The 22,689-nt window shown below is 47.6% G+C and overlaps 1 protein-coding gene across 1 annotated transcript in view; it reads right to left on the reverse strand.

Annotated features, from left to right (window-relative positions):
• The window catches only part of ASAP3 (ArfGAP with SH3 domain, ankyrin repeat and PH domain 3), a 50,027-nt gene extending 31,615 nt beyond the window's left edge, over positions 1–18,412 (reverse strand). Inside the window, exon 1 of the mRNA XM_053576353.1 lies at positions 18,156–18,412. Within this exon, the coding sequence (XP_053432328.1) occupies positions 18,156–18,284 (129 nt within the window). The 5' untranslated portion in view covers positions 18,285–18,412. The remainder of the gene's footprint in view (positions 1–18,155) is intronic.
• Between the last annotated feature and the right edge of the window lie 4,277 nt (positions 18,413–22,689).

A 22,689-nucleotide genomic window follows, 5' to 3' on the forward strand; every position in this document is an offset into this window, starting at 1 on the left:
CAGCCAGAAGGTGGACCTGGGACCCAAACTGTTATTGACTCTCACTCCCTTATTCATTTCGAGCCTATGGGCTCAGACCTAGAGGTTCATGAAGATACTACCGGGACTGTGAAGCCACATTACTGTGAACACTATAAAAAAAAAAAGTCTCACCAGGGAGCCACGGTGGCTCACGCCTATAATCCTAGCACTCTGGGAGGCTGAGCAGGTGGATTGCCTGAGCTCACAGGTAGAAGACCAGAGAGAGCAAGAGCAAGATCCCATCTGTAAAAAAAAAAAAAAATAGCCAGCCATTGTGGCAGGCACCAGTATCTCAGCTACTCAGGAGGCTGAGGCAAGAGAATGACTTCAGCTCAAGAGTTGGAGGTTGCTGTGAGCTATGACGCCACAGCACTCTACCAAGGGTAACAAAGTGAAACTCTGTCTCAAAAAAAAAAAGTCTCACAAATTAGTTTCACCACATTCAAAATATTTGTGTAATTTTATAATCAACAAGACACAGAACTCTTTCGAAGTATTCTCGAATTCATGGTAGCCCTTTGTCCTTTCCCATTTTTTCTTAATCAGTGCTAACATTATAACCCATGTGGGAAGGTCATTGAAATTCTGATATTAAAAAGGAGTTCTCTTCTGTGGTGGCTGAGTCCTGGCTCCTGTGATCTTTGATTCTGATGTCCACAAAGGTTACATTACATGTACATTTTAAACTATATAGTTTTTTATTTTTTGAGACAGGGTCTCACAGCAACCTCAAACTCCTGGGCTTGAGCAATCCTCTTGCCTCGGCCTTCTGAATAGTTGGGACTATAGGCATGCACCATTACACCAGCTAGTTTTTCTATTTTTAGTAGAGATGGGGTCTCACGCTTGCTTAGACTGGTCTTAAACTCCTGAGCTCAAGCAATCCACCCGCCTTGGCTTCCCAGAATGCCAGGGTTACAGGTGTGAGCCATGGCGCCTGGCCTATTTTTAAATTTTTTAGAGATAGGGTCTCACTCTGTAGCCCTGGCTGGAGTCATCACTGCTCACTGAAGCTTAGAACTTGCGGGCTCAAGTGATCCTCCTGCCTCAGCCTCCTGAATAGCTGGGAGTACAGGCATGCGCCACCACACCTGGCTAATTTTTTTCTATTTTTTGCAAAGACTTGGTCTTACTATATTGTCCAGCCCAGTGACAAGCTCCTGGGTTCAACCAATGCTCCCTTTTTGGCCTCCAAAAGTGCTGGGATTACAGGCACAAGCTACTACACCGGGCCTAAAGTATAGTATTTTAATGAGCAAACCAAGTTGCACTTAAAACATTTAATTAAATGATATATAAAGTACACAAAAAGGGGTTTCTTATTTCTGATCCAATTGCCAATTTATAGGTAATGTAGAAGATAGAGAAACTTTTTTTTTTTGTATAAAGTATTACCAATTTTTATTTCATTAACCATAAATTAGTAGTCTTAATATGCTTTCACTTAGTTTTAGATTTTCATAATCATTTTTCCCCCTAAACTGAAATTCAAACTAATGCCACAGGACTTCTTTTATTTATTTATTTTTTCTTGCAGTTTTTGGCCAGGGCTGGGTTTGAACCCACCACCTCTGGCACATGGGGCTGGTGCCCTACTCCTTTGAGCCACAGGCACTGCCCAACATGGAGAAACTTTTAAACTATACCTGGGTGTGCAATAATGAGCACAACCAGACTACGTGCAACTATAGAACAAGCCACCTAGTTTCTTTTCCTTCTTTTCTTTTTTTTTTTTGAAAGAGAGTCTCACTTTGTCACCTTCGGTAGAGTGCCTTGGCATCATAGCTCATGGCAACTTCAAACTCTTGGGCTCAAGAGATTCTCTTACCTCAGACTCCCAAGTACCTGGGACTAGAGGTGCCCACCACAACGCCTGGCTATTTTTAAAGACGGGGTCTTGCTCTTGCTCAGGCTGGTCTCAAACCTATGAGCTCAGGCAATCCACTTGCCTCTGCCTTTCAAGTGCTAGGATTACAGGCATGAGCCACCACACCTGGCCCACCACCTAGTTCTTTAAAGTGAACTGTAGAACACCAAAATATCATGGAGAGGGACTCTTAAGAGACTTACGAGACACATCAACAAAGGACAACACATGAATATGACTTGAGTCCTGATTTTTCAAAAATAACTAAATGAAGTTAGGACAATTATGAGAAAACTGGAAATTTGAAAATTGGATTACTGATGATTTAGGCATTACTATTAATGTCTTGGGGTACAATATTGGCACCACAGTTATGTAAATAAAAGAGTCCTTATTGCTTAGAGATACACATTAAACTATTTCAGGATGAAATGGTAAGACGTTTAGATTTTCTTCAACATAAGATGAGCATTGGGGAAATAGATAGGGTGGACCAAGCAGAACCCGGCAATGAGTAAAAGGGGTTCACTATTCTGTCCTGTTTTTATGAATATTTCAAATTATCCATGAGATGGAATTAAGGGGCCTGGGGTGAGGGGAGGGGAGAAGAGCTGTAGATAAAAAAATAAGATTGGCAAAATATTGATAATTGTTGAAGCTGGGTGAGTCTACTTTTATGTATGTTTGAAAATCTCTATAATACGAATTAATAAAAGAAGACAAAGGGCCCTTATGTTCAGAAAAGTTGGGAACTGCTTCACTAAGTTAACTGAAATTGGTCCTTGACACCTTAGAATATTGAACTCAATCCTTTTCAATGAATGAATGGCCCCAACTTTCGACAAGAATGATGGAATGGGAGAGTGGGGTCTGGGAGGAGGTGGCCTAAGACAGGCTAGAGGGTCTAAGGTCCAGGACTAAGGTTAAGGAGCATGTGGGAGGGTCCTGGAGGGCAAGCCAGGAAGGGGTAAGGCAGGGTCTACTCACTCAATCTGCTGCATAAAGGCATCGGCCAGGTGTCATGGACTAGTCGCAGTGGGCACAGAGCAGAAAGAGTGGAGGATGTGGAGGAAGGAGACGAGATCTACTCCCGACCCAACCCTATGCCAGCACTGTGACCCTGAGCAAGTCCCCAGCTTCTCTGGACTGCAGGCTCCCCACCTGCAAAATGGAATGACAGTCACTGCTTGGGCCACCTCCCACTGAAAACGGAATCCTGTAAGATGGGGAGTGTTTTTAGCCCGTGCGAATGTGATCTGTCTGGTTCATGTCATACTCTACCTTTGCTTTCTCTCGTCCACCTACCCAATCACTAGAAAGGCAGGGAGCCCTACAAGGCCCTTCCTGGGTGGCCAGCAGGAGGGGTAAAGGGCACGACTGAGAAGTATTTGCTAGCGTCCTGCATCTGGGGCAATCCCAGCTCTGCTCCACTCCCTGACACGACCCAGGGGACCATCTACATGGGAATCTCAAATTTGCAGACCTACTCCTCTCCATCCTAATGAGGCAAGGGGCTTGGGTAAAGTCTCTAATAGAGTCACTGACACAGAGTAAGAGCTTTCACAAACTGAGCACCTGATGGTCTACCAGGCCCTGCACAGGTGCTGGAGATAGAGCAATGTCAGGCTTTGTCCCTGCCTACAGCCCAGTGGCGGAGACAGAACATAGATGAAGCCCTGCTTGCTAAGGTCTTGGCAAACCTGGGGCAGGAGAGGAGCTTAGAGGAGCACGAGCCCCACGCCCCCGGTTGAAGTGATGCTCTATCAGAGCCTTAGAATGAGGAGACACGGGTGGAACAAAGCAGGAAAGGGGAAGATGGCTCTGAGAGGGAAGGCACCTCTGCCAAGCCCCTAGGAACACACAGCACATCTAAGGAACAGCCAGGAGTTTATCAGGGCCAGTGGGACAGTGGTGAGCAGTGAGGCCCTGGGGGCTACACAGGGCCCCAGCCGACCGGCTGGGACATATGCTAAACATGTCCCAGGTTTTATTCCAAGCACTTGACACGCTTTGTACAGGGTGGTCATAAAGTCCATGTGCAATTTTAAATTGCATACTATTTTAAATTGCATGCGAACTTTATGACCACCCTGTATTATTTCATGTAAGCTTTCACCACCCAGGAGATTTCACAGATGAGGAAACCGAGACCCAGGGAACCTGTGGCATTTGCCAAAGCTCAGGAAACCTAGTAAGTGCTGGAACCTAAAGTCAAACCCAGGCCATTCGGCTCCAGAGTCCACCCTTTTATCCACACCTCTAGGTTTTTTTTTTGTTGTTGTTGTTTTTGAGACAGAGCCTCAAGCTGTCGCCCTAGGTAGAGTGCCATGGCGTCACAGCTCACAGCAACCTCCAACTCCTGCCTCCACCTCCCAAGTAGCTGGGACTACAGGCGCCTGCCACAATGCCCAGCTATTTTTTGGTTGCAGACATCACTGTTGTCTGGCAGGCCGGGGCTGGATTCGAACCTGCCAGCTCAGGTGTATGTGGCTGGTGCCTTAGCCGTTTGAGCCACAGGCGCCAAGCCACACACCTCTAGGTTTTATTCTATAAGTGATGGGGCGCTGCTGATGGGCTTGAATGGAGGAGTTAACTGATACATTTTCATGGGAGAAAGTCCAACACCAGGGCGAGGCTGCTGACCCATGTTCAAGTGGGAGAAAAAGGATGCAGTCTTATACCCCAGGCATGACAGGGTAACTGGGGAGTCCAGCCCTGGCCCAGATCACCGAACGGGAAGGACTCTAATTCCAAGCTTTCACAAGGAGTCTATCATTAACATGAGTTCCACCAAGGCCCCACTTACCGAGCGCTGGCTTTGGGCAGGTGCTTTATGTTTGGTAATTTGTCTGTTCCTCCCAATAACCTTATTAGGTAGTTATCACCCTCCCCACTTTACAGATGAGGAAACTGAGGATGGAGTAGGTTAGGAATTTGCTCATAGTCAGGGAAGAAGTGCAGAGCTCTCTGCCTCCAGAGCCCTCTCTTACTATCACACTACAGCAAACCACGAGATAAATCCCACAGCTCCAAGCCCCAGTAATCTCTGTAAGGATTGTTGGGATGACTGAAGTAATATTCTTTTTTCTGATGGTGGATGTTAGGACTCTTCAGAGGTGATGCAGAAACATTTTGAGGGAATGGCTTTCTCATACGAACAGCACAAGGCCATAAGACTGAGAGCCTTGGACAGCAGGTGTGGGGGGTGATGCCCAGTTTTAGGCGTGTGTTGCAGAACAAGTTCGTTTCTCCTGCTGTGCCTCAGTTTCCCCATCTGTACAACTGAAAGCAGATGGACTCAAGCTCCAAATCCCCTTCCAGGTCAATGCTCTGGGACTCAGAGTCGAGGTTAATCGCACCCTGCAAGGCTGCTCCAACCTCAGCCACCAGCAGGAGCAAAAGACACCAAATGGTTTTCATCTGGATAAGATGCCACCCCCAGCACCTCAGAGCCCAAGCTGGGGCAGTCAGAAGAGGGTGCCAGAGGACAGCAGGGCTCTTGTTGCGTTCCCCAGGCAAGGTGGCCCCTGGTCCTGCCTGAGTGCCCACAGCTCCCACTTTGTCCCAGTCCCTCAGTGTGACCTCGCCCAGTCACCTTCCCTCCCTGAGCCTCCAACTCTTCTGGAGTGAAGGGGTTGGGCAGCAACATGGAAGCCTCCTGCCAGCTCTGACATTTATTATTTCAGGATTCCTCAGCCTCTCGCTGTTTTCCTTCCTGCACTGCTGGAGCCCATGACTAGCCGTGAGCCCCCGTTGGTGGGGCCTCTGCAGATGTCTCCTCAGCCTGGGCACCTGTCCAGCCTCACCAGCTCAGCCTCACTCTGCCCCCTTGCAGGATGGGGGGCAGGGAGGAAGATGGGTTGCAGGAAGGGAGCCACGCCCTTGATGTATGCTGAGGCCTCTGCAAACCCCAAGTTTCCTGGCTGGGATTTTCCTCGGGAGACTGCTCGGCAATGATGAGCTCAGAGAGCAAGAACTTTGCTGGAATGACCACTGAAGATTCCTGCCTGACCCCTGGCCCCAAGCCTGAATTCCACCCAACCCTGGGGCAGGCCCAGCCTGCCCTCTTGGTCAGAGCAGCAAATGGTCTGGTGCCTCCCACCCTCTGGGGTCTCTGTAGGCCAGGAGGAATCCCTCCCTGTCCCTACTTGGGCTTGCTATCCATTGCTAATCCCTTAAACTCTGGCCCTGTGATTACCTAAACATGCCAAGCTGCCTCCACCTCACCCCCATTCTCCTGACTCAGCTTACAGGTCACCCCTCCCCACAACAGAACTGACCTTGCTTATCTTTATGCCACCCTGTGCCCACTACAGGCTTTTATCCGAGCACTCCTGGCTCTCATTCACCACACACGTCTGATCTCTATGGGTCTTAAAACCTAGAAGGGCAGGATCACTCATTTGCCCTTGTATCTGTAGCACACAGCACAGGGCTCAGCACATGGGCATCAATAAACAATGTGGAATAAATGGATGATTAAATGAATGGATAAAATATTAGCAAGGCTGTATGGGAACATAGAAAAGAGATCGGGGGTGGGGGAGGTGGGTGGAGGGAGGGTGATTGGTGGGATTACACCTGCGGCGCATCTTACAAGGGTATATGTGAAACTTAGGAAATGTAGAATGTAAATGTCTTAACACAATAACTAAGAAAATGCCAGGAAGGCTGTGTTAACCAGTGTGATGAAAATGTGTCAAACGGTCTATAAAACCAGTGTATGGTGCCCCATGATCGCATTAATGTACACAGTTATGATTTAATAAAAATAAATAAATAAATAAAAAATAAGGTGATTCTCAACTCTGGTGTCATAAAAAAAAAAAAGAAAAAGGGCAGCGCCTGTGGCTCAGTCGGTAAGGCACCGGCCCCATATACCGAGGGTGACGGGTTCAAACCCAGCCCCAGCTGAACTGCAACCAAAAAATAGCTGGGCATTGTGGCGGGCACCTGTAGTCCCAGCTACTCGGGAGACTGAGGCAAGAGAATCGCTTAAGCCCAGGAGTTGGAGGTTGCTGTGAGCTGTGTGATGCCATGGCACTCTACCGAGGGCCATAAAGTGAGACTCTGTCTCTACAAAAAAAAAAAAAGAAAAGAAAAGAGATCAGGGGTTAAGAACTCCAGCTTTCGGCTTGGCGCCTGTAGCTCAAGTGGCTAAGGTGCCAGCCACATACACCAGAGCTGGCGGGTTCAAATCTAGCCCAGGCCTGCCAAACAACAATGACAACTCCAACCAAAAAATAGCCGGACATTGTGATAGGTGCCTGTAGTCCCAGCTACTTGGGAGGCCGAGGCAAGAGAATTGCTTAAGCCCAAGGGTTTGAGGTTGCTGTGAGCTGAGATGCCACAGATCAGAGGGTGACAACTTGAGGCTCTGTCTCAAAAAAAAAAAAAAAAAAAAAGAAAAGAATTCCAGCTTTCAAGTCACACTGTCCTGAGGTTCAAATTCTGATTCCAGTCCTCCTAGCTGTGTGATCTGGGGCAACTAACTTAGCTTCTCTGAGCCTCCATTTCCCCATCTGTCAAATGGGATAATAACAGCATCTATCTCCTCTGATCAAACCTAGCTTGGTGTGTGGCATACAGAGAGGGTTCCATGGTAGCTCAGCAAACACTTTCTCTGGATCCAGACAACATGTGTTAATATCTGGAATATGCTTACGACCCTGCCTAGTGTGTGTTATTCCTATTTTCACTGCTTTTAAAGCAACCCAGACAACATGGATGAACCCGAAAACATTACGCCAACTGAAAGAAACCAGACACAAAATGTAGGATTCCATTTATATGAAACATCCAGAACAGGCAAATCCACAGAGACAGAAAGTTGCCAGGGGCTGGGGAGGGGGAACGACCACTAATTGGTACAGGGTTTCTTTTCAGGGTGATGAAAATGTTCTGGAATTAAATAGTGGTGATGATTGCACAACACTGTGAATATACTAAAGACCCATGAATTGTATATTTCAAAATGATTAGAATGGTGAATTCTATGTTATGTGAATTTTATCACGATGGAAAAAAAAGCAGCCCGGGTGTAAGGTGAGGCCAGGAGTGAGAACATCTAGGTAGACTCTCAGCAAATGTTTGACAAAGAAATGAACCGATGAGAGAGCAAAGGGCAGAGCTGAGGGAAGACCCTGCCTTGGCCACAACCAGGCTCAGCTATTCATTCCCTGACACCTCCAAGGTATAGGAATTTCTCTTTTGCTTTGGTGCCAGGATTGCACAGATAATTTTAGCTCTCACTCATAGTAATGACCTTATTCCCATTGCAACTGCTTTTCTCTTTTCTCTGTGTGGTTCCTGATCTTTTTAACTACCCTGTGTACAAGAGTACTTGTGGTTTTTAGTAAAGAGAACTTAAAAAAATTATTAAGTACCTGTTATGTGCCAGTTTTCAACCTTCTTTTATCTCATGGCACACTTGGGCCTATAAACTTCCACAGCACACTTAAATTATGTTAATCAAAAAAAAAAAAAGAGTATGGGCGGCGCCTGTGGCTCAAAGGAGTAGGGTGCCGGCCCCATATACCAGAGGTGGTGGGTTCAAACCTGGCCCCAGCCAAAAACTGCAAAAAAAAAAAACAAGAGTAAAAGAAAAGAATCCACTTAATTGTGCTTTGAACTTCTTTTGAAAATAATTTAATGAATGATCTTTACAAATTTTTGTGGCATACCTGTGATCCTCTCAGGACACACCAGTTGAAAATCAATGGTCTAGATGGTTTACATGTTATCCCGACAAACAAACCCAGACGATAGTTATCATTATCCCTAATTTACAGATTCAGAAAGATTATGTCATTTGCTCAAGATCACAGAGCCAAAAGGAATTTAAACTCAGGTCTAACTTTAGTTACTGGACTCTCGCCGCAGGCCTCATCCCTGCGTGCTGTGGGTGGTCAATCATCTTTTAACCAGTAGAGTCCTCTCTCCTCCCGAGACAGGGACCTTGTCTAGTCATCTCCATGCCCTCAGAGCCTGCCTTTATACACAGCAGATATTTAGTAAATACGGTTCAAAGGTCACAAACCTTAAATGGGCAAGCAATAATAACTCACTACATTAGTTTTCACCCTGACTGCTCAGCAGAGTCACCTGGGAACTTCTGAACCGCTCACTTGCCCAGGCCTCACCCCCGGGAGATTCTGATTCAGTAGGTCTAGGTGTAGTCCATGGTATCTGAGATTCTGAGAAGCTCGATCAAAATCTAAAACCAGTCGAGTTAGAGAACCTTCAACAGCTGTTCCCAGCTCAGCCTTCCTTGCCCTCCAAAGAGCCTCCAGTGACCCCTGTGATGCCAAATGACAATGTTCCCAGGGCCCTGCCCCAGAGGCTGAGGAGCCACTTGCTGTGCCTCTGTGGGCCTCACTGCAGCTGCTCTGGGCACAAGCAGTAGGCCCATCAAAAGGAATTTACAGCAACTTCTGTCTGCAAACTGTCTGAACGAATTGCCTTTAGGTAAAGCATTCTCCTGCTCTGACTTAAAGTTCCCGTTTCTGTCCCCCATCTGCCTGTGTCATCTCAGTGGCCACAAACACCTGAACGTTAGCCAAGGAAGTGATCACCAAAGAAAACTGAAATTTGGGAAGAGAAGATTTTGAGAGACAGGCTCGAGACTGACACCTCTAGGCAGAGACAGCTGGCATGGGGAGAGGTTGGTGGAGCCGGGTTCCAAGCCCATCCTAGGAAACTCTCGATCCAGGTCCTTAAACCCTCCATGTCTCTGCTCCCTTTCTCAGAAGAGCTTCTCATTGGCCCTCTCCTCGAATCAGTCCAGGCTGGTGTGGAGAGGAAAATGGCACTATATCTGCTCTTAAGGTCACTGGCAACCCCCACATTGCCAAAGCCAGAGGTCGTGTCTCTGTCATTTCCTTATTTTACCTCTGGACACCTGGGCAGCATCCGACAGAGCTGAGCATCTCTCCCTCCTCGAAAGATTCCTCTCGCAGGGGTCCTCAAACTACGGCCCGCGGGCCACATGCGGCAGTGTGATTGTATTTGTTCCCGTTTTGTTTTTTTACTTCAAAATAAGATATGTGCAGTGTGCATAGGAATTTGTTCATAGTTTTTTTTTTAAACTATAATCCGGCCCTCCAATGGTCTGAGGGACAGTGAACTGGCCCCCCGTTTAAAAAGTTTGAGGACCCCTGCTATGAGCTTCTGCACAGCACACTCTTGATTCCCTTTCTTCCTTCTCAGTCTCTTTTATTAACTCTTCAGCTGGGTCTGGGCCCTCTTCATTCCTCTCCCCAAGTGATCTTATCCATTCCCAGGGCTTTAAATACCAGCTAAAGCAACTATACAAAGGACCACCTGCCTGGACCAGTTCATGGACCACCTGCCTGGGAATCTCTGGGGTGCTGTTTAAATGAGGATTCCCAGATGCCCTCACATCTTGGTGGCAAACCAGCTGTCGAGGACGTTTGTCATTCTGTCCCAGTTTAGCATCTGAACCTCCTTTCTATGTCTGGGGAACTACTTGCTGCCCAAGTCTCGGCAGAGTTCACCTCCGATAAAGCTTAAAAGACCAAATTTATGCTTTTCTGCCCTCCCTTGCATCTAGGCTCACCCAATCAGAGGCCTTCCCTGCAGACTCTGAATCAGGAGCAGAGACAGTGGAAGATCCATTCCAATGCTGGTGGCAACAGCAGCGATGCTGTCCAGGGGACAGTGACACTACAAGCAATGGCATTTAGTGCATGGTAACAGTATCCTGCCAAACTGGCTCAGTGGAGTGATTTTGGCTGAGATCTTGCCTGCTGCCGAGCCCCAGTTCGCCAGCTTCCCAGAAATTCTGTGAACTACTGACTATGCCCTTTCAGAGAAGTACTTTTGTACTTTTCTGCTTAAACCAGCTCAGGCTGGCTTCTGTGGCATGCCATAAAAAGCCTGATCAGACTCTGATGGGAATGACGCCAGGTGATTCTTTACACAGATGCAAGTTTGAAACCCACTATCTCAATGCCAAGGACTCTCAAGTGTGTTAACTCCAGCCCACTTCTGTGAGCTCCAAACTCACATATCTATCTGCCTTCTTGACATTCCCCACTTGGATGTCTCAAGACCTATAAGATATACAAATGGGATTCTTAATTTTCCCCCAAACCTGTTCCCCTCCATATCTCCCCTTCAACCTTCCATCAGAAATTTAGGGACCATTTTTGACCACTCTCCACATGCACCACTCCTGACTCCATCAACATATCTTGACATTACTATTTATAAAACACTTCTACCATCTTCCCACTTCTCTCCTCCACCAATCGCAACCCCAACTCACAGCACCATCAGCTCTTTCCTGAACAACCGAAACAGCCTCCTTGGGTCCCCTCCTACCTTCTCCAATCCTGTCTCCACACAGTGCTGATATGACCTCTCTAAAATACAAATGGATTATGTTGCTTGCCTGCATAATTAAGTAAAATCCAAATTTGCTACCAGAGCCTACAAGCTTGAATATGACCCCAGCCTATCTTCCCAAACCCAGCTCAGGTCACTCTTCCATTTGCCCATCATGATGTTTCTGCCCCTTTTGTCTCTTTTTTGAGACAGGTTCTTGCTTTGTTGCCCAGACTAGAGTGCAATGGTGTCACCATAACCCACAGCACCCTCAAACTCCTGGGCTCAAGTGATTTTCCTTGAGGATCTGGTTGGTGAAACAGAACAGAGCAGGGATTTTCAACTGGTGTGCCATGAAAAAAAATGTAAAGGTCATTAATTAAATGATTTTCAAAAGATGGCAGAGCACAGTTAGTATATTCTTTTTTTTTACTCTTTTGTTTGATCAACATAATTTAAGTGTGCCATGGATGTTTTACTATAGGTTATAGTCTGCCGTGAGATAAAAAAGATTGAAAAACCCTGGAATAGAGGGACACACCATGGGTGTGGTGTAAGTGAAATCATCAAGTGAACAGCGGGGAAGTGAAGATCTGGGTTGAAGGAACAAACATGTGAGTTGCCTAGAGATGGGAGGTGACTAAGGCCCCACATGTGGACAGATTGCCTGGAGAGACAGCTTAGCACGCAAAGAGATGAGGACTCAGCAACAGAACCTCAAGCAAGGCCTTGATGAGGAGGATAAACCTTCATGCCACGTAGCACAGTGCGCAATTCCTGACTTATTTGTATACCTGCTTACTCTCTGCCTCCCCCAGATGATTGCAAGCTCCACAGGGCAGAGACCGCATCTCATGTGCTGAGCAATGTGCCTAGCCAGTGCCTAATAACAAGATCTGGACTGCAGCAGTCCCCAGGGGACTTGGCAGGGATGACCTCATCCATTCCTTGGGCAATGTTATTGGCTCCAGGGGTCCCCACTGGCCACCAAAAAGGCAGAACACCTAACTGGCATTCGAGGCCCTCCAAGTCTTGCTGTACCCTCTTAGCATTCCAATCTATATTTTTATTTTATTATTTTTTAAACAAATAAATTACAGTGATATAACCATTGTTGACTATAGCTTCAAACACTTGGGCTCAAGCCTCCTGAGTAGCTAGGACTACAGGTGTGCAACACCACACCTGGCTAATTAAAATAATTTTTTTAGAGATGGGTGTCTTGCTATGTTGCCCAGGTTGGTCTCAAACTACTGATCTCAAGTGATCCTCCCTGCTTGGCTTCCTAAAGTGGTGGGATTGCCATCATGCCCAGCCTCTAATCCATCTTTTTGTTGTTGTTTTTTGAGACAGTCTCACTTTCTTACCCCTGGTAGAGTACTGTGGCATCACAGCTCACAGCAACCTCAAACTCTTAAGCTCAAGCAATTCATTTGCCTCTGCCTCCCAAGTAGCTGGGGCTACAGGCACCCACCACAATGCCAGATATTTTTTAGAGGCAGGGTCTCACTCTTGCTCAGGCTGGTCTCAAACCCGTGAGCTCAAGAGATCCAGATACACCCTCCTCAGACTCCCAGAGTGCTAGGATTACAGGTGTGAGCCACCACGCCCTGCCCTCCATCTATTTTTGAGAGAGTCTCCCTCTATTGCCCTGGCTGGAGTGCAGTAGCATTAATCCATCTTTTTAATTCTTCCCTACTTGAGTTTTCCAAACTGGGGCTCATCTATACCTGGGAGTATGTGTATATGATCTAACCCAGGGAAGTACAAAACAGGATGAGCATAATGAGTCTCCCTGGAGCCTGGATTGTGCCAAATGGAGAGGAATCACCATGGACACTTCTGGGGCAACTATCCAGGCCCTGCCCCTTTTCTCTGAGAAGTCCCCTCCCACACAGTAGGACACAGTGGCCATGTTTAACCTGCTCAAGTCTCTCCCTCCATGACCTCCACTGATAAAACCAAGAGTGGAGACCTGGCTTCTGGAATGAGTCCAAAAGCTGGGCTGGGCTGTCAAACTCTGCCAGGAACTTGGAAGTGGGACAGGAGACTGGCTTGGTTACCTTTAGACACAGGACCAGTGAGGTCACATGAATGTAGTGGCTAAAGCTGTACTTAGGGGCCTGTGGGATGGCAAATGAGCAAAAAGTACAGATCAGATGTACAAAGAGAAGCAGAGGCAAGAGTGAGAAGATGCAGCAGCTGCCTTAGTTCCTAACAACTTCCCAGCCTTGAGCTCCAGGGCCTGGTAAGGTCTACCTTTACCTACTGCTCAATTCCATGAGGCACCTCTAATTTTTTTTTTTTTTTGTAGAGACAGAGTCTCACTTTATGGCCTTCGGTAGAGTGCCATGGCATCACACAGCTCACAGCAACCTCCAACTCCTGGGCTTAAGCGATTCTCTTGCCTCAGCCTCCCGAGTAGCTGGGACTACAGGCGCCCGCCACAACACCTGGCAATTTTTTGGTTGCAGTTTGGCCGGGGCTAGGTTTGAACCCGCCACCCTCGGTATATGGGGCTGGAGCCTTACCGACTGAGCCACAGGCGCCGCCCGCACCTCTAATTCTTTAAAACAAATTCCCTGGCTGGGTATGCTGGCTCACGCCTACAATCCTAGCACTCTGGGAGGCCGAGGCAGGAGGACTGCTTGAAGTCAGGAGGTTGAGACTAGCCTAAGCAAAGTGAGATTCCATCTCTACTAAAAATAGAAACATTAGCTGAACATCCCAGCTGGAGGCTGAGGCAGGAATATAGCTTGAGTCCAGGAGTTTGAGGTTGCTATGAGCTAGGCTGAGGCCATGGCACTCTAGCCTGGGTGATGGAGCAAGACTCTGTCTCAATAAATAAACAAATAAAACAATTCAACAGAAACAAGCATAAGAGGGGTTGTATTTCTTGCAAACTATCTGTAAGATTATATAATTTTTATACTCAAACAAATACAGACATTCTGAAGCAAATGAGAAAATTCGCAAGATTAAAAATTAAGAATGAAGGCAGGGGACAGTGGCTCACTCCTGTAATCCTAGCAATCTGGGAGGTTGAGCCGGGTGGATTGCCCTGAGCTCACAGGTTCGAGACCAGCCTGAGCCAGAGCGAGATCCTGCCTCTAAAAACAGCCAGGTGCTGTGGCAGGTGCCTGTGGTCTCAGCTACTTGGGAGACTGAGCCAAGAGAATTGCTTGAACCCAAGAGTTTGAAGATGCTGTGAGCTATGATGCCACAACACTCTATCGAGGGCAACATAGTGAAACTCTGTCTCAAAAAAAAAATTATGTCTGCTATCTAATTAAAACTTTATTTTATTTATTTTTTTTTTTTTCTGCAGTTGACTGGGGCCAGGTTTGAACCTACCACCTCTGGTATATGGGGCCGGCACCCTACTCCTTGAGGCACAGGCGCCACCCCAAAACTTTATTTTTAAATTCAAAAATATAGAAAACATAAGCCTTTGAAGATCTCCTATTTGTGGTAGATTGCTTCACCTAAGATTCACTGGGGGTACATGCATTCACTAATAGTTTGAGATGCATGATATAATATGAATCCTTCCTTCCAGTCAAAATGACTTACTTGGTTTCTGACATACTCTCTTCCCACTGGTCTCTGTCTCCGAATTCACTGACTTGTCCTCTCCACTAAATGGGGTTCATCTATTCTTCCATTTGGAAGTGTCACCTTCTCCAAGAAGTTCTCCTGAATTACACCCGTCCTTATGGTTCTCTCCCTCTCCTGTTCCGCTAGCCTCTGACAGCACTGTACCTTTCTCTGAATAATCAGGACAGACTCCTGGGTCCCTACTTGTATCTCCCTAAGATGAGCTGTGTCTTTCCAGTCAGCCAGCAAACCAAAGCAGCATCTTTATGTCCTTGGTGCTAGCACAGAGATGGGCTAGAGAACTGGACAGAGCACAGACAGGGCACAGCAGAGTCAAAGATACCCTTTGTGTAACACAAGGCAACAGCCTTTACCTCCCTGGGCCGGTTTTCACCTGTTTCTGTGAATATCAATGAGTGATGGGTATAAAGGGGCCCAGGAGCCAGGCGTGGAGGCATGACCTATAATCCTAGCACCCTAGAGGCTCAGGCAGGTGGATTCCTTGAGCTCAGGAGTTCCAGGCCAGCCTGAGCAAAGTGAGACCCTGTCTCTAAAAATAACTAGGTGTTATAGTGGGTGCCTGTAGTCCCAGTTACTCTGGAGACTGAGGCAAGAGGATTCTTTGAGCCCAAGAAGTTTGAGGTTGCTGTGAGCTATGACACCATGGCACTGTACTGAGGGCAACAAAGTGAGACAGTCTCAAACATAAAATAAAATAAAGAGACTCAGGAGAGAAAGAAGCTGGTTGATATAAGGATTACCTTATTGTACTCCCCTACATTTGCATAGTGTTTCACAATTAAAAATAAAAAAATTTAACCCAGTGAGGTAAGTGGGAAAGGATTATGAAACCCATTTTAAGGATAAAATAAATGAAGTCCAGAGAAGTTACAAAGGGAAGACAGGCAGATGGACTTTAAAAGGAAAGAGTCACAAGATTCTTCAAGTGGTTGGAACATAAAAAAGTAAAAATAACAAAATCCCAAGAGGAAAGTGAATAGGATCAGGGGTTTAAAACACCTGAGGTATAAATGCCAATTTTTTCACTACCCAGCTGTGGAGCTTGCACAAGTCTTTTGCCCTCTCGAGACACCAGTTTCTCCATCTTAAATTAGAGAGTTCCTAGCTGATCTCTATCTTAAAGGGGTCCCTGGCTCTGACATTCTAGATTCTTGTCATCTGCCCAGGGTCCTTCCAGCAGAATTGCACAAAAGGGCTGCAAGTCCCAGGACAGGATCCTTAGTTACTCCCAGGAAACCGGCCAGAACTGGAAGACTTAAGAATCAGTTGCATTTTGATTCAGCCAAATGAAGCTTCAAGCCTGGGGTGGGATAGTCATGCTCAGAACTAGGGGAAAAAATTGCAGCAACACAGTACATGAAAACACAAGATATTAACAAAATCTTAATGCAAATGCAAAACCAAACAGGAAACCTCAGAAAAGTTGAATCCAAAGGTCAGGATCTTAACTTTGAGTACTGAAGTACTGAAGAGAAAAACTGTGTTTGGGTGCCACAAGCCTTTGTGTTCTGAAAATGAAACTTTGCATGCACCAAACCAAAGATCTAAAGACTATGTAGAGTGGGTTTTGTCTGGCCTAAACTGGGGCAAAGCTGAGCCCTGATCAGAGCGTAACTCCAGACCCATTCTAAGGGCTCCCTCCCCCAACACACACAAGTGCTTATGTACACAAAGCCCAACAAGGCCAACTGCATGGACCGCAATGGGCATTTCTGTCCACAGAGAAGGGTTCATAGTGCAGCCCCTTCTCCTGCTCTGATTTAACATTCTAATGAACAGCCTGGAAAGGAAGGGGAACCAAATACCTAAAGGTATGGATGGCAGTGAACTCTTCTGGGTCATGAAATACAAGATTGTGAAGACAAACCTCAGGAAGCCCTCCACAGGATGGGCTGCGAACCTGCTAGCAAAATATAATCTACGTTCATAGGCAGTGGCCTCCGAGCTACTCTTTTTTCCCCAAGGAAGGACGCCAAACCTCACTGGCCACTTCTTATTTTAATTAAAACATGTATCCCTACTGTGTGCAAAGTACAAGGCTAAGCTCTGTGAGATAAGTGAACCCCAAAAAGACCCAATCGCTGCCTAAAGAGGTCCATCAATTAACCTGATGATAATCATTCCATTCGTCAAGATGCATGCTTTATACACCACAGCTGGGTGAGATAAACATTATTATCCCCACTTTACAGACGACAGATCAGGTAACATGCCCAAGCTTGTCCAACTGGCAGACTGTAGAGACAAAATTTGAACATAGGATTGCCTTTCCTCCAAGTCAAACGGTCCTTCCACAATCCTCAACCACCACCCCTGCAAAGTGATACAGACTCTGAGATGGAAAGTCAGCCTGCCAAGGGAGAGGAGGAAAAGGAGAGATTTCCCAAGACATGCACCCAGGGTGTTATGAACTATCAAGCTTTGTATCTGCCACACAGTAGGTGGTCAGCACACTCAGGGGGAAGGACGGAAGGCTAGACCTTGCCGCTAAGGTCCAAAATACCACCAAGATTTAGGGCATCCTCTGGAAGGGAGCTGCAAAAACACATTATTCTCCGTTGGCCCACAGCCACGGGGTGTCTGCCTTAGAATATTCCCTGTAGAGAAGCCCGGGAAAGCTCCAGCAGGTTCCGAAAAGAGGAACGGGATGAACTCCAATAAGCATGGGAATGGGGTGGGGCAGCCTTCAAGGGCGAAAGAAAAGGCCTGGGACGCTTAGCCGGGAAAGACAAAGAGGAGCGGGGAGGGGAGAGGAGTCTATAAACTTGCCAACAGCCGAGCCAAGGTGAACCCGGCTCCTGGCGCTTTCTCATCGGCATTTATTCCACAAACGCGGGCCAAAGCTAAGAATCAGCGGCCAAAGGAAGGGGGCCTCCCTGCAGCCGGGAGAAGGTAAGTTCAGGACTGAGGCGGGAAGTCTGCTTCTCAGAAGGGGAGTGACTTGGGGGGACACCCTTGTGGGGCTCCGAAGATGAAGACACAAACAGAGGCTGTAAGACGCTAAGCAAATACACATGCGACGAAGACTGTCTCACTCAGGGCATTTAAAGTATGTCGTCCGACCTGTGGAGTCTGTCATCGAGGTGACCTCAAGACCCCACACACACTATCCCTCAGGCCATCCCCCCCCCCTCGCCGCCTGGACGGTGAGAACTTTGAGTTGCGCTCGGGTGTCACAGATCTGGGGAGGAGGCAGGTTTTTGGGGAGCAGTAAAGGGCCATCATAGCTCCGGTCACGCCTGTGAAGGTCAAGGCCAGGCCCTGCGCGGACCTCCGACCCCTCCCGCCCTGACCCCCTCACCTCCTCCCGCACCAGCGCCGCCCCCCGGCACCGGGGCATCTTGGCGGCGAAGGTGGCGGCCCCGGCTGGGGAGTTGAGATCCTCCGCGGTCACAGCCAGGAACTCGGCGACGCTAAGCTGCTCTGGCATGGCGGGCGCGGGGCGGGGGCGCGGGGATTGCCTGAGCGGGGCGCGGGGGGCGCTGCACTGCACCGCTCTGGGCTGGCCTCACCGCCAGTAGCGAGCGCAGTCCCTGCCTCCGCACGCCCCGCCCCGCCCCCGACCTTCCAGCCTCTCTCCCTCCACCAGCGGAACAGCCCCGCCCCCGGCTTCTCGCCAGGCCCCCTTGTCCCACCCCCAGCTCCTCGCCTCCTCCAGGCCCCGCCCCCGGCTGCCTGCAGGCTCCGCCCCTGACTTCCGTAGACGTTCCTCCGCCCGCCTTCTCTTCTTCAAGACTCTGCTCCCTTCACGACTCGGTCCCTTTTCATCCCGCTCGCGGGCCTCCGAAATCCTCCTCCCTCCACAGCCTTGGCCGCCCCACCCCAGCACCCCACTTTAGTGACCCTTGCCTCTCCTTCCTCTGCTGATGCCCCCCGTGACCCGGTCTTTTATGCCTCACCGCCACTCCCCTTCCCCTCCCCCAGTCCTGTCCTACTCTTGGTCCTCGCTCGCCTCGCATCGCCCCCACCCCTCCCTTACTCTACTCGCCCAGCTGTCAGCCCTTACTCTGCGCGGGTCCAGGGCGGGTCACCTGCTTAACAGGGCCTCCTCCGGGGATATGTGGCTTGGCACGCGGGGAGCTAGCTGTGTGACTCTGGGAAAATTACTCTTCTCAGAACCTCGTTTTCCTAATCTGTACAATGGGAAGCCCGATGCCTGCTTGGTTGCAAGGACGGAAGCTAACACTTGCTTGACCCTCTCTCCCTTACCCCACCACCTCACCCACGCCTTTGCTCTTCCTGAGCCCTATATCCGTCTGCCTTTCACCCTCAGCTCCACTCACCATCCTCTGGAGTGGATGAGGGATGGGGTTCAGGATGGAAATTGGTTAGATTTAGTTCTGGAAGCTGAGGTCCTCTGGAAAAAATTCCGCCAAGTAACAACTCAAAGGAGCACCGCGGTGAAGAACATTGGTTTTGGAGTCAGACGGATGTAAATTCCAATCTTGGTTCTGCTGTTGCCCGGCCGTGTACAGTTGGATAAATTGCTTGCTTTTCTAAGCCTGAATTTCCTCCTCTTAAAATAGCCTCATGGTATTTTGCCCTATAAGGTGATTGAGAAGATCATATAGTTTGCACAAAAAAAGAAAAAATAAATAAACCTGGAGAGGTATACATTAAAACATTACTAGGTGAGTACATGAGTAATTTTCTTTCAGCTAATCTGTACATTCTAACTATTATACAATGAAGATACACAAAATGGAATTTAAAGTTGAAAATATATGTTCCATGTGATTGAGGAGGCAGGGCAAATACCCTGTGAAATACAATTCTGATTCACCTTCACCCCCATTCACCCTTCAACCCACTCCAGTCTGTTTTCAGGCCCTATTACTCCAAGGATTCTTTCAGGATTAACTAGAATCTTTAGAGACACAACAGGTACTTTTCTTACTGGACTTCTAAGAGCGTCTGTCAGTGTTAACCACTCTCTCCTCTTTGAAATACCCTTGCCTTTGAATTCCCTGGTGGTCCTCATCCTTCTCTGGCTGCTCCAAAAGCCCTGTCTGAGATGTATGTACCTCCTCTGCATGTATCTTATTTGTTTTGCTTTGTTTTGTTTTTTTGAGACAGAGTCTTACTATGTTGCCCTCAGTAGAGTTCTGTGACATCACAGCTCACAGCAACCTCAACCTCTTGGGCTTAAGCCATTCTCATGTCTCAGTCTCCCATGTAGCTGGTTCTACAGGCGCCTGCCACAATGCCTGGCTATTTTTGTCGTTGGTTGTAGATGTTGTTGTTGTTTAGCAGGCCCGAGCCAGGTTCGAAGCTTCCAGCCCCGGTGTGTGTGGCCGGTGCCATAACACCAAGCTCTGGGCACAGAGCCATGTTTTTTTTTTGTTTGTTTGTTTGGTTTTTTCTTTTTTTTTTTTTATTGTTGGGGATTCATTGAGGGTACAATAAGCCAATTACACTGATTGCAATTGTTAGGTAAAGTCCCTTTTGCAATCATATCTTGCCCCCATAAAGTGTGACACACACTAAGGCCCCACCCCCCTCCCTCCATCCCTCTTTCTGCTTCCCCCCCCCATAACCTTAATTGTCATTAATTGTTCTCATATCAAGATTGAGTACATAGGATTCATGCTTCTCCATTCTTGTGATGCTTTACTAAGAATAATGTCTTCCACTTCCATCCAGGTTAATACGAAGGATGTAAAGTCTCCATTTTTTTTAATGGCTGAATAGTATTCCATGGTATACATATACTGTTTGTTTGTTTTTGAGATAGAGTCTCATTATGTTGTCCTTGGTAGAGTGCTGTAGCGTCACAGCTCACAGCAACCTCAAACTCTTGGGCTTACGCGATTCTCTTGCCTGAGCCTTCCAAATAGCTGGGACTACAGACGCCTGCCACAGCGCCCAGGTATTTTTAGAGACGGGGTCTCACTCTGGCTCAGGCTGGTCTTGAACTCATGAGCTCAGGCGATCCACCCGCCTGGGCCTCCCAGAGTGCTAGGATTACAGTTTAGAGCCACAACACCCAGGCTTTCTGCATGTATCTTAAACGCTGGAGTTGTTAGACACTCTCTGCCTGACCCTCTGCACTTCTTACTCTCCTGGGCTTCCTAGATAGCTTCATCCAATCCCAGTGGTAATGTTGATGTCTTCTGTATTAGTTTCCTATTGCTGCTATAACAAATCACCACAAATTTGGTGGTTTTAAACAATGCACATTTATTCTCTTACAGGTCTGGTGGTCAGAAGCCTGAAATGAGGCTCGACGCCTGTAGCTCAGCAGTTAGGGCACTGGACACATACACCAGGGCTGGCAGGTTCAAACCTGGCTCTTGCCAAACAACAATGATAACTACAACAACAACAAAAATAGCTGGGTGCTGTGGCAGGCGCCTGTAGTCCCAACTACTTGGGAGGCTGAGGCAAGAGAATTGCTTAAGGCCAAGAGGTTGAGGTTGCTGTGAGCTGTGATGGCATAGCACTCAACCAAGAGCGACATAATGAGACTCTGTCTCAAAAAAAAAAGGCTGAAATGAGTTTCACTGGATGGAAATCATGGTATTCAGGGCTGTGCTCCCTATAGAGGCTCTAGGAGAGCACTGAGAGCTGCATTTCTTCCATTCTTTGGCTTGTGGCACCTTCCTCCACCTTCAAGGGCAGCAACATCTTCAATCACCTTGCCTCAGTGTCATATTGTCTCTTCCCCTGTGGTCAAATTTCTTCCAGCCTCTCTCTTATTTAAATATATATGTGTGTGTGTGTGTGTGTGTATTTTTTTTTTTTTTTAGAGATAGAGTTTTATTTTGTCACCCTTGGTAGAGTGCTGTGGGTTATAGCAACCTCCAGCTGTTGGACTTAGGCGATTCTCTTGCCTCAGCCTCCAGAGTAGCTTGGACTACAGGTGCCCGCCACAACACCTGGCTTTTTATTTTGTTGTTGTTGTTGCAGATTGGCCGGGGCTGGGTTTGAATCTGCCACCCTCGGTATATGGGGCTGGCGCCCTACTCACTGAGCCACAGGCACCACCCTATTTAAGTATATTTTTGATACCATCTATGGCCCACATAAACAATCCAGGATAATCTTCCCATCTCAAGATCCTTAATTTAGGCTCGGCGCCTGTGGCTCAAGCGGCTAAGGCGCCAGCCACATACACCTAAGCTGGGGAGTTCAAATCCAGCCAGGGCCCACCAAACAACAATGACGGCTGCAACTAAAAAAAAATAATAATAAAATAAAATAGAATAGCTGGGCATTGTGGCAGGCACCTGTAATCCCAGCGACTTGGGAGGTGGAGGCAGGGGAATTGCTTGAGCCAGGAGTTGGAGGTTGCTGTAAGCTGTGATGCCATGGCACTCTACCCAGGGTGACAGCTTGAGGCTCTGTCTCAAAAAAAAAAAAAAAAAAAAAAAATCCTTAATTTAATCAAGTCTGCAAAATCTCTTTTACTGTGTAATGGTTACAGGTTCCAAGGATTAGGACCTGGATATCTTTGGAGGCCATAACTGAGCCTACCACATCGTCCAAGGCTCTATCTCCAGGGAAGACCCTTCTCTGGCTTAACATTTATGTATCCAGCTGTCTACGGGACAGTTTGACTTCACTATCTCACAGACTGTACAGGTCCAAGACTGAATTCATCATCTTGTACACCTGCCCTTGGCTCCAGCTCCTTCTCTGTCCCTGTCTTGATAGAAGGCACCACTATTCACCCTGAAGGGGTCATCTTCTTGTCCTTCCACCTCCACTTAGTCATCATCAAGTCTTGCCATTAACTCCTAAATGTCTCACCAACAAGACCACCTTCTCCATCTGTAGGCCAACCCCAGTCCAGTCCACCATGGCCTCTCACCTCAGTGGTCTCACTGCCAATA

The sequence above is a fragment of the Nycticebus coucang genome, chromosome 22 (assembly GCF_027406575.1).
Source record: "Nycticebus coucang isolate mNycCou1 chromosome 22, mNycCou1.pri, whole genome shotgun sequence".
Lineage (NCBI taxonomy): Eukaryota > Metazoa > Chordata > Mammalia > Primates > Lorisidae > Nycticebus > Nycticebus coucang.